The sequence below is a fragment of the Athene noctua genome, chromosome 4, assembly GCF_965140245.1.
Source record: "Athene noctua chromosome 4, bAthNoc1.hap1.1, whole genome shotgun sequence".
Taxonomy (NCBI): domain Eukaryota; kingdom Metazoa; phylum Chordata; class Aves; order Strigiformes; family Strigidae; genus Athene; species Athene noctua.
In genome coordinates this window covers 36099973-36115207 of record NC_134040.1, presented here as the reverse complement: position 1 = coordinate 36115207, position 15235 = coordinate 36099973, and the positions used below count along the sequence as shown (strand labels likewise).

General features: G+C 37.6%; 1 protein-coding gene across 1 annotated transcript in view; it reads left to right on the top strand.

Annotated features, from left to right (window-relative positions):
* Window positions 1–15235, top strand: part of HHIP (hedgehog interacting protein) — a 72113-nt gene that overhangs the window by 417 nt on the left and 56461 nt on the right. Inside the window, exons 2-4 of the mRNA XM_074903869.1 lie at window positions 6918–7113; window positions 13896–14052; window positions 14848–15049. Coding sequence (XP_074759970.1) covers window positions 6918–7113; window positions 13896–14052; window positions 14848–15049 — 555 coding nt within the window. The remainder of the gene's footprint in view (window positions 1–6917; window positions 7114–13895; window positions 14053–14847; window positions 15050–15235) is intronic.

The following is a 15235-nucleotide window of genomic DNA, read 5'->3' as shown; positions in this document are numbered from 1 at the left end:
GGGGATGCAGCGGGGCGGGGGGGACCGTTTCTGCCTTGGAGGGGGTGAGGGCGAAGCAGAAACATGACACTGGTGCTGATTTCTTTCCCCGGGAGCCGCGGCTGCGGATCTGCCGCCCTGGAAGGGACGGGCGCTCCGCGGGGGCAGCGCTTTGCTGAGCCGGTAGGGCTGTGCCTGGAAGTTACTTTTTTCGTCCGTAGCGCCGGAGTTTCCTGGCGGTGGCTACGGCCCCCCGGCGTCGCCCCGTCCCCGTCCCGCCGGCCGCAGGTACCCGGGCGCGGCTCCGGGGAGAGGTGGCGGCGCTGGGCGGGCTGTGGCTGCCGCCCCGGCAGCTCCGGGGCCGGACGTTCACTTGGCCGTTGGGTCCGGTTTGGTTTTCTGGGGTGAAAAAAATCTTGTCCGATTTGCTCCACGTGTTCAGTCGGGAAGGTCTGTGGATAGTAGGTGGTGTCGGAGCACCGAACCCTCGGTGCTCTCCAGCCGCCTGGAGACCCATGTGCTGCTCCAGGTAACGTGGATGGGCTGCGGCAGAGCCCCCAAATTAGAGCCTGCTCCAATATTTCTTGCTGATAACCGGTTTCTCACACCGGGTCTTCCTTTTCCATTACCTGGCAGCCCCTCTGCCTAATTTCAAGCTGCGGTCATGTGAAGGGAAGCACCTTCTCTGCTCACCGGGTTCTTGAAATTGTCAGTTCTCTGCTTCCTTTGGCCAGTTAAATTCTGCTTATCTGCCTGTTGCTTCGGTTTTCAAACGCGTCGGTACCTCACCCTGCGGGACCCTGCGCTTGATAAGCTCTGCCGGGATGACCAGGGTTGCACCCAGGGGTAGGCACAGGGAGGGAAGCTGCTGAATAATGTCATTAAGAATCACTGCACGTGAAATAAACAATCAGGTGTCTTTTTATTTTTTTTTTTTTTTTTGCTTTGCTTTTATTTCATCCCGGTTTAGGTTTAATTAAGAATTCCTCAGTTACAACTCTGTAGTTGTCAAGGTCTGAGAGACTCTTGGAAAACTTGCATTTCAGTCTTGCTGGCCCAAGCATAATAAAAAAAAAAAAATACCCAGCCTGAATCGAATTTTTATGCTCAGTTCACGGTAGATTTCACTCCATTCTCATGTAAACAGCTTCTACGAATCAACATATGTGTCTGGGTGGTATCTCTCACTTTGTTTTGTAACAAAAAGCCATATTGCATCATTTAATTTGCTCAAGTCATGCAAATAGGAAAAAATCAATAGGACAAAAAGGGGTCGACTTATCCTCCTCCCCACTAAACTGCTGCCCACACACAGAGTCCTGTTGCTTATGGCAAAAGAATAACAACAACACCATTGTGTTTGTTAGTTGGTTCACTAATGGGTGAAACTGGAGAACATCATTCTCCTTCAGTCCCCAGCTCTGTCCAAATGTTCATGCCTTTTGAGGGAGCATTTGTCCTACCCCCTCTATTCCCAGATGAGTGAGAACTGTCTTACTGCAGGTTTTCAGCTGCAGATCTCTCTTTATTCATACCATATGCAGCAGCAGTTTGAGATTCAAGGCAGATATATTTCTTCATGTTGTCTAGAGACAGTGTCATTAAGCTCCTGTGTGATAATTGAATTAAACTATAAACTAACCACACACAGATAACCTGAAAGATCTAACTGGGAAAAAGAAAAAAGGAAAAAAAAAAAAAAAAAAAAAAAAGGACTGGAAAATATGTCCTTAATTCACCCTGTTTGCAATGTCTTGGTGGCATATATACTACTGAGATTATTCAGTGCTTGGAGACCCTTGTAGTAATTGGCTGAATGCAGTAAATTAGAAGTTGAATTTTGGTTAGTTTTCAATCTCCAGGCAGTTGAAGGGTTTATTCTCTTCTTACTATACCTAGAAAATATCTTTTCATTCCCTTTAGATTTATTTTTTTTCCTAACAGCACTAAACCCTGATATAAATGTGAGGAATTGACCATATATCCACATTAGCTATTTCTGAGCTGTTGAACCATTTTAAAAAATATATAAATTACATTTTTTAAGGAATATTTTTTACAGGGTTTAAAATCAGACTGTTTTTCACCAAAGATTAATGTTTATGAAACTCGCAAATCTACTTTGTCATATCAATATATGTTTAGAAAAAAATGTCAAATTATGTCATTTATATCAAAATATATGTCATCTATACTTGACAGAATTAGATGGTCATTCCCTAAAAGACATGGCAAACTATTATGGAATACATTTGAATGGAACTTTTCTAAAGCATGTTTTTCTAAGCTGTGTTCTACTACAGTTCCAAAACCTGCTTTTTCAAACTCCATCATACATCTACACAATGGAGCGGCTATGACATTAATAGAAATCTGAAATCTAGCTTCTTTTTTTTTTTTTTTTAAAAAAAAAAAAGAGATTTGAGCATGCTCAGTAGACATTTTCATGAGTTTCTTGGTTAAGATGCTGTGTCTTTGAGAATTTTTGACCAAATTATTGATCTGTGTTTATAATGAAAACACTACCTTTGCCTACAGTTTTAGGAACTTAAAAACAGAGCTACCATAATGAGCAGATACAACACTGCACTGGCTCAAGCAAGATTTTGGCATCCGTTGTTGTCATTTAACTCTTTTCCTTCTAGTTTTCTGCAATATCCCCTTGTTTATGAAGGGCTTCTACATCCCAGTCAAACACTGTAATACCAGTTTTTCTAAAAGTTTGCTTACAGCCCGACAGGCAAAGAAGTCCTCTCCACCTTGGATGGTTTCACAGCCAAGGCTGTCAAGGAATGGGTGAAAAGTAATTGTTTTCAAGTGTGCCCTTTTACAATCATTTGTTTGCTCTGGCTCTTTCACGAACAAAGGCTATTGTTGAACACATCCAACTAAACAAATAACTCATCTTGGGGTCCCTTTAACAGCTGCCTTAGTACAATGATCTATTTACATATTACCCTAAAATTGAAACCGAACTCTTTAATGACATAATCCAGCACTATAATACAGAAGAAGCATATGTTCGACCCAACAGCTGAACAATCTCATAAGCATATGATTTTTAGACATAAATGCTTGTATATCAAATACAACTTAATGCAATGACTTATTTTACTGGTGTTTTTTCTGTTAACATCAAAATTACACTGCCTTTCTCAAGCCAGATATGACAAGAGCACACAAACCAGATGACAATATCCAACGTAAAGAATTTCTGTCTATTGTGTCATCTTATGTTTCTTCTTTGCACTATTCTTCTTGTTGATAAACCAATGTAGTATGCTCTGCTTTCCTGCACATTCCAGGATTTATCTTACCTTTAGTCTACCCATTTTACTTTCATGTGGCTAGAGATTAAAGGATGATCTTACAGATGTTGTAAATTAGTCAGCAGCAGTCATAATCATTATTAGGCATGTTGCAATAAATGTTTGGAAGTTTTACATATTTTCCAGAGCACAGTTAGTTTAAACCACTGCAGTTTGATGGTTTCACATACAACTTTAAAAATTGAAGCAGGAAATTAGTTTACATTTCTTCAAAACACCAAAGCCATTGTCAACTTTAAGGTCATCTTCAAAGTAGAGATCCAACAGAAAAAGCTTCATTCAAATAAGTATTTCAGTTTTGGCTTAAAACTGGTTTAATATACTGCAGGATAAGTACATTATCGATTTACTGAAATTCAGAATAGAATGGTTGCCCTATCTCCCAGCCAGGACAGAGTTATACATCAGACCTCACACAGAGCAAATGTTACCACCCTACTTTGCTTGAGCATTCTAAAAGTTAAATAACATTGTACTTGATTTTCAGATAATTGATTGACTCTCATGCCTTAATCTTCTGATTAGCTATTATATGACCAAGATTCATTCCAGAAATGACATGAGGGGGTGAATTCCTGTGGTTAATTCCTGGATAGCAGCTGCTCAGGGGGATTAGGCTCCTTTTGTCTTAACTTTGAGGACTGAAATGTTGGCAAGCATTACTTCTCCTGTATCACCAGGCAATGTCAATTACGTTTTCCACAAGAAACAGTAAATTATCTTTGCTATCCTGTAATTTATTTATTTATTTTCCCCTGTTCACAATGCGTTCTGGACTCTTCCAGCAGAAGCACAGTTTTCTATCTGCATCACCATGGAGTTAATTCAATAAACACACTGAATATTTACCTAGTAATACCTCGTGTTTACTTGTACTTTTAAACACACCATCATACTGCTACCACAAGAAAGCCTACTGCCAGAGATCAACTCACTGATGAAAACATCTGAGACTTTTGCAAAACAGGTGATACTACTGAATGTAGGCAAGTACTTTGGGGAGTCTGTAGTCATGGTGCACTTTCCTTCAGTGGAAACACCAAAACAGGTCATTTCATCCTTGCTTTGGAGGTCCCAGCTTTTTGGTGATACAATGTTCTTAAAAAGTAGCATTTATGGATAGTGCTTTCCATCATCCCCTATTGGCTTCAGACTTTGTTTTTGGCAAACAATGACTTGACTGAATTATACAGGCTGCTTCCCATCGGAACCACAGCAACGCACAGTACCAAGGTCAGGATGCCATCATCCCTTAAGAAAGTCCAGCTAATGCAGAAGATTGCTTCAGCAGTTTGGATTACTGCAAGCATATAAAGTATGTTCTTTACTACCTGGATTGCAGTCTTAGGCAGTATTAAGTCCAGTTCAGATTTTTAGGTATTATGCATTTTGGTTATAGTTATCTTTATATTTTTAGTTCTTGTCTTCAAGGCATTTCCTCCCAGGTCTACCATATCTAGAGCGACATCTGAAACCAAGAAAGAAGACTGAGGTTAACAGTTCTGCTGCTATGGCTCAAATGAGCAACCTGGCAAAAAGAATCTAAACTTTCTCAGCAGACAAGGGGCTGGGGCTGTGGAAAAAATTCCCCAAATAATTCAGGGCCAATGCAATCCTTTTGACATACATGCAACATGCAATTAATTGATTACTGTCTTCAAGGGCTTTTTTTTTAAAAAAAAAAAAAAAGAAGACAAACCCTTTCCAAAAAGAAGATGTGAGACAATTATATTCCCAAGAAGGGTCTGAAGAGAGAGATAATAAACCATATGTGGCAGATGGTAATCACATTACCGGTTGGATTTGATGATCTTAAAGGTCTTTTTCAACCTAAATGATTCTATGAGTCTATTTAATTGCAGGTGCTATGAAGCCGAGGATAGTCTGAGAACAGATAGTCTAAAGAACAGAACATTTAATGCATTTAACGATCCTGGCAAATCTGGATGAATTCTTTGAAGCCAATGGCAGCTCTTCCAGAATAAGGGTAGAAGCCAAATGGTGTTCTAATCGGTTGTCCAACTTACACCACTAAACTTTAGTACCTATTTCAGATGTCCTTTTGACAATATATATATGGTAAGACTAAATCTTCCTGGAAACAGTTTGTCTTCTAAATTAAGGTTCCTTTAAATGGGATTTTGTGTAACTGTACAGGCCATATATTGTGTAATATTTTGAATATGTATCTGTTTCAAGCAATGGAGAGTGCATTTCTTTTAAGTGTTTTAGGTTTATATAATTATGATCTGTAAATAAATGCTGAGTTAACCTGTGTTATCAAAGTACTGCATCCTAAAAGAGAGTTGACCTTTGAGACAGCATACTCAAACGTATCAAGAGTCTTCGTACACTGAGTAACTTATTTTATTAAAAGTAATTTAGATAATTCCCTTCAATGTTATGCTGCAAGGGAATGACATTGGAAAGTCCTTCTACAAATCAACTCAGAGATATGAACTGTAGCAAAACCATGTCAATATTTTCAATGAGCTATTTACAAATATTTACAAATTGTACAGAACTCAAATATTTACTGTTTTAGTATTTCTTAACATAAGTGTCTTGCGGTCTTTGTTTATAACTGTGTCAAACGAAGAGCAGAAAGAACCTGAGCTTTGTTTTTGCATTGGATCAGATTCAGTCCCTCTCAACTGAGAACACATTTCCCACTACCCACCATTGGGATGAATGATCAAAAAACAATCCATGTGGTTAACAATAGATTAACAAAGCACACTGCATTCAAAGACTAATAAAGACGACTATGCTGTTTTCCATTATTTTTCACGATTTGATGACATTGTGCTCCTTAGGCTCCTGTGTTTACTTAAACACATCATCAATCGTGGTTTCGTACTTCTTCAAGTACTATGCATAATATATGCTCTTTTTTCAGGACAAAGTTACTGTTTCAATATCAAGACAAACAAGATGTTACAAACTTTTTCAATTACAAAAAAGAAATGTCTGAAAACATACAGCTTTTCCCACCTCCAAGTAGTTTGCATTAGGGAGAGCAAAGAGCAGAGCAGCATTTAAAGCATGAAAAATCCACGGCACCTGCTGAACTCCACAGCAGGCATTTCAGTAGCCAGACTGTGGTATTGTTCAAGATACACCTATTTAACAAATACCCTGATATGGTTTTCCTGATGTGTTTTGATGGTAGAATTTTAATTTTTAGTCTCTAGATACTTGAACAGGTCACCTTGCAAGTTAGGTTTCTAAGCATCTCTCGTAAGAGAAGTGGGTAGAAGGCCTGCTGCCTGCTGCAGCTCCTCCTTATGTAAATGAACCCTCTAGTTCTGAGGGGACCTATGTGATTAAGAGATTGCAGGCATGGGTCCATAAAATAGCTTGAGTACTCTTATTCACATCTGAGAAAGAGAGACAAGTGCTTAAAATCCCACTGTACTAATGACATACTGCACATTACATAGTAATAATTTTTGTACTTCCAGAACTGTGACATGAAACATGATGCATTTATACTAACTGTATTGGTTCTGCTAGCATTATTTATTACATTAGATCATGCAATCTTTTTTTTGTGTAAGATGGGGCAACAGGTCATATGTTTATTTGTCTCTGGTTTGTGGCTTGCAGATACTTTCTGTTACCAACAACACAGAATGTGCGAAGCTACTGGAGGAAATCAAATGTGCACACTGCTCACCTCATGCTCAGAACCTATTCCACTCACCTGAGAAAGGGGAAACACCTGAAAGAGAACTAACTCTTCCCTACCTGTGCAAAGATTATTGTAAAGAATTCTATTATACTTGCAGAGGTCACATACCAGGTAAAACCTATAACAAAGTACGGGGATAAAGGATGTCTGTTTTGAAATGTTGAAGTTGCCTGAGCAGTTATAGATCCAGCTCTTCACTAGGTAAAATGCCGATTGATATCGAGGGGATGTTGCCCAAGCAAAGACAGAATATCTCAGGGTCTTCACAGGGGGTCTTATGTAGTAAGATAAATATTTTGAGTGCTTTCTCACCACCCTCCTATTAAACTCTCCACAAAACACAGCACTGCTTGTTGTCAAAGGCACCTGAAACTATTACCTTTGCTGAAATGCTAGCATGTTCATTCAAATTATGTAAACAAGCAGCTTGCCATCCAAAAGGCGATTCTAAATGATAGATAGCTTTAAACAGCAAGAAATAAAGGGTGCTGGCTGTTTGCTGTAAACTCTAAAAGCTGATGCGTAAAGTGTTTTTTCTGGTTTTGTTACCCTAGAAACTGATGCTTTTTTTCACAGCGTTTAAAGCCCATTGAAATCAAAGGGAGCTATTCGATAGACTTCTGCGATCTTTGAATCACTTCCAACATGCTGTTAACAACCAATTTCTTAACTAACCTGACACTTCCTCACTGTAATCAGTAGAGTTAGCTGGACATAACCAAAACCAGAATTTGACCTGTGTTGTCTAAGGTGGTCACCAAATGTGTGCTATCACTTGCAACTGTATCAACAAAATAACGACAGAAGATGGTTCTTTTAGAAATGCTGTCTTAATATACTATTATATTAAATAACATCTTTGGTATTCTCAATAGTAAATTATTTATATGTTTAAGACTGTCATTTTTAAACTATGCTTTTTTCCCTGTCCAAACTCTACTTAGAAATAATGCCACACAGGGGAAAATAATTAAACTGGTTAAGATGGTGGTTTTTTACTAGCAACACAGACTGGAATAAAAGAGTTGATAGCAATATGAAAAATGAATTTGTGAATAGTCATTTTTGACATATGAACACAGCTTTGTAATATAATATAAACATGTTTGAGTAAAGGGGATAGTTTAAGTGGATGAGATTTGGAGGAGGGTTTTTTAATTGTGTGTGTACAGTATGTACTTGTTTTCCCTGAAATCCCAAGAGTGCAGGGGTTTTTTGCAGCATTCTTTTACTGACTTGAGAAAACATTTTGAATTTACTTACTTTTTCCTTTGCTGTGGTTTAACATGTATCTCAACCCATTCAAATATGAAAATATTATTATTGTCTTTATAAACTAAGAGATGTTTCTAGGGCTTTCTTAAACCAGCTGTTTCTTGCTCTTTATCACATTCCCCAAAGCAAAGCAGAATAGATCACAGTTGCCAAGACTGCCTGCTGAACAGCGATAACAGATTAGATATTCTAAATGTTTGGCCCATATAAGAAGTCAGCACAAAGATGTTTTTTGACATGAGTTTGTAGCTAGTGCAAATGATTAACATATTCTGCAGATCAAGTCCCTCATAGTTGTTTTGTGAAATCCTGTGTTTCTGAGGAAACAATTTGTTTAATTGGAAAAAGTGAAAGAGGAAAAGGGGAGAAAAAAGGAGGAGGCAGAGGGAGGGAGAGAGAATGAGAAAGTGCTGAGCAGCACAGGAGCTATAGCCACAGGAACCTCACTCCGCAGATCAACATATGTGGTGATGAATGACAAATTTATTTTTCTACAAAGTTTGTGTATATGTAAAACTGCTGAAGTGCATCAAGATGTCAAGTGCTTTTTGTGACCACCCAGGTTGCCTTGAAAGATAACCAGATGAAAGCATAACTTTAGCACTGGACAGAGCACTGTGCTTTGCAGGAAAAGAGCTTACATACTTTAGCGTCAGTTAAAATAGGATTTTTCCTACATCAATCAGATGCTAATAATCATTCTAAATACTTGTTCTGAAAGTGGGTTGTACTAACAAAAAGTTCTTGCATACTTACATCCACCAACAGGGTTAATTTGGTGACTTGACTGGTACCTATACTAGGATTGCCTGAACGTATTAAGTAAGATTCAGGTCTCTCTTTTTGAGAAGATGGCCTATATAGTTTTAGTTTAATAGTCTTATACATTCTAAAATAGAAATAATTAAAATAACAATTTATTTGGGGTTTCTATTTTACTTTACTGTGAAAGAAAGAATAAAACAGAAAATGTGGAAGCTATGTTTTCTATGCTTAGCCTGGAGGATTAAACAAAGAGTTGGAAATTAACAGGCCCCTAAACCCAAGGTCTCTGGCAATGAGTCACTGTGCATTTGTTAAAAAGTCAGATAATTACTCTTCCTCCATTAGGGAGTGCTAATTGTTTCTGAACACCAATACAAAGGAGGTTAAAGAAACTGCTGACTACAAGAATAATTTTATCCTTTAAATCCTGCACAAATGAGAAATATTATTAGCAATTTAAGATAGCAAGCATCTTTTCTGGAATTGAAGTTTAAGTGGTACATGTTAACCAAGAAGACTGGGAAATCAGTTTTTTTCATTAGCTAGCTCCAGAAATTTATTTATTTTTCTGTCTCTTTTTGCAAAAATGGAAGCTCTAGCAGATCCTTGATTGACTCTTTTGAAGACAACAGTTTGCCCACCAATTATGACTGTATCAGAACTTCCACTGACTTCTTTAGGAATATCCAAAGAAAAAATGGACCCAATTATTTATTCAGACAGAATAATAACAACAGCTGGTAGGATTGTATGGATATGTCAATGCAGGGGGGTGTAATGTTTCACAAAGTCTATGAGATTAGAACTTCCTTGATTCATCCCAGGTGACTGTTCTCATTATTTCTCATCTGATCTTTACTGTAAAGCCTCAGTTTAAGTGATTACTGATGGAGACACTGGAGTTAAGTGACTTAATGAAGTATCTTCTATCAATATGAATTTTAAGTTTTCCAAGGTCATAAGAGAAGACTGTCTAATATTTATTATTAATATAGCTAGCAAAGAAAGGCACCTTTAGGCATGAGCAGAAACTTAATCCATGCCAGTGGAAGTCACATATTCTAAGGAACCAACGGGTGCCACAGCCATGGTGCATTCTGCCATCCAAGGACATCAGTTGGATTTTGAACTACGTTCTCTCCTTCATTTTCATTTGAAGAAATGGGTTCCACATGATTGTGGGTAAATTCAGGCCCAGATCTGAATCCAGGCATTACCAGAACAGATGCTTGATATGAATGTTTTTCCTCCAAACGTGGGCACCCCAGCCCAAAATGCTATGAATCTAAGATATTCTGCTACCCACACAACAGTTCCAGAAGTTCTAACATAGTCAATTAATAGTCACAGTCGACATAGTCGACCTGCAGAAAAATAGTAGTGACTCATAGTCACTATTGCTATTGCTAACAAGAGGATCAAGGGGATTAACACTGGCACTACCTGTGTATAGGTGCGTGCAATGTGTGAGTATGAGAAGAGGGCCACTAGTCACTTGAAAACTAGTAGGAAATTATGTGAGCTACCGCTGAGCTTCCTACATTTTGAAACAATCAGTTTGCAATGACCTCTTTGATTTAGTTTCCACTGAGAGTTGAGAAGGGAGAGGAAAATGTGGTTTTGTGAACAAATTCACATCTAGCTGTCGAAAGTACAAACCAAAAAAAACCCAAACCCCAAAACCCCAACAAACCAGGAAAATGCTTCTTATATAAAATATAAACTGTATGCTTGAGGTCATAGCAGGAATAAAGCAGGTGAGCCTGATTTCCAGATGCTCTCTAGGCCAGTGTAGGTCTATTCAGATGAGTGGATAATATTCAATCTTGTGTGCAATGCAAACAAGGAAGGGAGTGAATAGGAATTTGACTTGCTGTAAAGACCAGGACAAATGCTACCATGACATTTGAGGTGTGTATCAAAGAGAAGAGCCGGGGGTGTGGATATGCAGGGAATCCAGCGAAGTGGAATGTGGTGAAGGTAGGACAGGAAGGAATATACAGTGTGAGGAATAACTGACCGCAAATACGAGTGGAGAGAGGAGGTGAGGATCAGTGGAGAGCAGTTCTCCATTGAAAAGGCTTGAAATCATGCAACTTTTTCCCACAGTTTTTTATAAAGGTAACACAGAAAGCCTTTACTGTAACTAACTGAAAAGTCTCTAGTTTGAAAAGTCTGTAGTTTGATCCTTGTTTGCAAGACAGAAAGTTTTAAAAGCACAGAAAGGCAAGCCTGTGCAAAATCTGACATGTACAACACTAAAACATTACATTTAATCTTCCTTTGTGATTTCAGTTTTCTTTGTTAACATGGGCACTGCTCTGTCAACACATACACAGCTGGTAGGAAATTTGTAATGATATGTATGAGTCTTTGAAAATAAAGTAGTAAGTACAGAAATTCACACAAGACCAAATGTTGCAGTCCTTACCAGGCATGGTTGTCATAGAGGACAGTGACAGAGCTGTATTTGAATAAAGATTTTCATAGTTTAATTCAAACCCCATTTTTTATGAGCTCTTCTAAAGAAAATGGAACATAAGCCTTATCCTTTGTTGGAACCTGCTGATGGTTGATGGGTTTGTTAAATAGCAAAAGGCAACTGCAGTGCAACATGTACTTAAGTGCATGATAAAATATTTCGTAAGGGATTAGTCTTGAGTTTCTATCTGATTGTTACCTGAAATGAACATGCACTGAGTAAACAATGTGATCATAATATGCTCTCAGTTTTTCTGACTAAAGATGACATTCAAGCCAAGTGTAGTTTATCTTTAGTAAATAGTAGATGGCATACTTGGGAAATTCTATAAATTCTTAGAAACTGTACACCTCAAATTTGCTATTGCATTTTCTTGAATGATCCACTGTGTCTAGAGAAATAAATTCTTGAAGACAAAACTGTATATTCTTAAGTCAAATAATTCAACAGCAAGATTTTAATTACCTTTGATTTTGGCATTATATCTACAAGGCTTGGAATACTACTCCATGATTATATCAGAGTTCCTCTTCAGTTGTTCCACTTGAAATTTTATCTCTCATTTTCTCCAAAAAACTACTATAAATTAAAACCAGCTCTTCAGAGATGATATTTACTGAAGCTCCAAATCATGGTAATTAAACTTTTACACCACAACACACTTCCATGTGTTTCCAGATATTATTTTATAGAAATCAAAGGCAGGCTTTGTCATGTTATTTTTCCAATATTTTTAAAGGAAGATGCATATGGAAAGAAGTGTAGTTGGGTGGGAAAGGCTTTCCACTCCACAAAAATTCTGGGATCTAAAAAATTTTCCTATTCCACATAAGGAAGAAATTGAACTCTTTCGAAATTTTCCATGAAGAAAGCCACAGAAAGACCACCCCAGGATAGCTAATAAAGTCGTTGTTAGGACATTTACTTGGGAAATGGGAGACTTGGGGTCAAACTCTTGCCTGACAGATGAGGGGCATTGACCTGAATATTCCTCTTCCTAATGAAATGCCCTAATTACAAGACATTGGAGTATAGTGATACAAGGTTTGGTATCTGTTTCTCTCCTTTTCATTTACACCAGAAGTTTGAATTTGGACCAGACACATCATGTTAACTAAAATTTTGTCAAAACTGATAATGTTTCTGAAAAAGCTTTGCTTTTAAGAAATTGGCATTTTCCAGTGAAACACAGCTGTCCCTGATCAGGTCTTGTATGTTGTATGCTAGAGGTTTTATGGCCAAGATCTATGGATTACTGCATTATTCACAAGTGGTAAAGCCATGCATAAATTAGGCCTCTAATTCCAATTAAGTGCTAATTCTGTGTATCCTATGAGTTATGTCCTGGACCATAGTACCTCCTAGCCCAGTGTGCCAATAATGCAAAGAGGAATGAAGGTAACTTAAGCCATATTAACAATGTTTTAGTAAAACAGTACATGTATAACTAGCCAGTAATACGTATCATTTAATAGTAAAGACTAAAAACTGGATAGAAATGACTAGAAATAGGTTTGTGGACAAAAATAGATATTCTTGTTGTCATTAAACCTAGTGTAATAGCAGTAGCGGCAGAGTTTTTCCTCAGAGGCTCTCATTTTACCAACTTAGGTCTTCAAACTCCTTCTTCCCATTTTAACCTGAAACTTAAAGACCACCTATCATCCAAGCCAGCTAAAAGCCAGCTCCAATGCAGTACAAGACACACGGCCTTTTTCAGGGGATGGGGGCTGAGGAAGTAGACGCCGCGATGGGACACTCTGTTCACCCACTCTAATGCTGGGAGTCAACCAGAGACCAACTGCATGTCAACACTGTGCAGCTTTCAGCAGTACATCTTGCTTTCTGAGACAACTAATTATTCACCTCTCCCACTGATGTGCTTTGCTGCCACCATTCCACGAAGTTTTTGTTGCGTGTCTTTTACCAAAGTCTTTACTGAAATTTTTACTACAACAAGCCACCTCAAAAAAAAAAAAAAAAAAAAAAATTAAGTGAAAGCTGCTCTAGCTATTTTACAGCAGGTACTACACTTGATTAATAAGGTTAAAATGAGGGAAAAGTGTATCACAGCCTCAACTCTGAACTTTGTCTCTTAATTTTTTAATGAGTAAACTGTATTTTGAATGAATTGGTATTTTTAGTTAAGCACACTGAAAATAAGGTTTAATATAAATACAGATGAATAAACTGTAAAAGGTAATACTCAGTTTGTATTTATTCAGAGCAGGCTTTTTATGCAGCTAGCACTTTGTTTAAAATTACTTCTTTTCCCACTCAATATATAATCTATTTAGAGATTAGTTTGAGGGCACAAAACTGCAGACATGACAACACACTAAATATTTGTATGCTCTTTTGCATTTTTAAGGTTTTCTCCAAACTACAGCTGACGAGTTTTGCTTCTACTATGCAAGAAAAGATGGTGGTGTATGCTTTCCAGATTTTCCAAGGAAACAAGTGCGAGGCCCAGCTTCTAACTCCCTGGACCACATGGAAGAATATGACAAAGAGGAAGAGATCAGCAGGTTCATAAAGATAAATGCTGTTTAATCTGAAAAAAAAAAAAAACCTACCAAAGCCTGTGGTTTTCACAGTGAAACAGCTCAGTGTGTGCTTATGCTTAGCAGCTGTGTTTTCCAGATGTTGCTTTCTTTTGCTGCTGCTGGTGTACGTCAAAAGAGAAAGTAACGTTAGCTTCAATATTTCAGTACCATTTGATATTTGTGTTGCTGAAAAGGTGTTAGAATCCTGGTTTGATCCACCCTGTGGATCTTGGTTATGGTCCACCCTGTGGATCATACATAGTTCTAGGAAGCCATTTCTACCTGAGTTTAGTATTACTAAACAAACTACAATAAATTTATGAGTAAAATATTTCATTATCTTAAATTTATCTAGTTCATATATTTTTCTTTGTGAAAATAACTAAATTAGATTGTCCCATCATAAGTCATTATTTAAAAATGCATTTTAGAAGTCAAATTGATGGAATTTACTGTGTTTTTTGTACAGTAGAAATTCTGTATTTATAAATCATTCTCTTCTTTTACCAACTTTTATTTCTCCTATTCCTCTACATTTCAGATCTAAGCTGAACTAATTTTCTCTTTCGTGTATACAAATCAAATTTTGCTCAGGTGAAGATCAAACTGGTTTTCAGTATTATCTGCTTGCATATATTCAGGGAAATAATTTATTCTGGATTGTCTAATTGTGGTTTTGATATCACTGCAGGACAATCATTTTATCTTTTAGGGACACTGTTGTGTCGTGGTTGCAAGAAAGAACAAGTTTCTCACTATTTTTTAAAATTTTTTTAGAAAACACAAGCACAACTGCTTCTGTATTCAGGAGATTGTGAGTGGACTAAGGCAGCCTGTTGGAGCAGTACATTGTGGGGATGGATCCCATCGTCTCTTTATTCTTGAGAAAGAAGGCTATGTGAAGATTTTCAGTCCTGAAGGAGACATACTCAAGGAACCTTTTTTGGATATACACAAGCTTGTTCAAAGTGGAATAAAGGTTGGATTTTATACTTATCTCTACCTGTTTATATTTTAGCCTGTATATGGGGAAAAAGGGAAGAAACTTTTTTTCAGAAATTATTTCAATTCAAATAATAAGAAAGAAGAGTAATGACAACAGTCACTACGGTTCTGTCTGGCAGAGAAGTGAAAAATTCCTTGTATCAGGAAGGGAAAACATAGC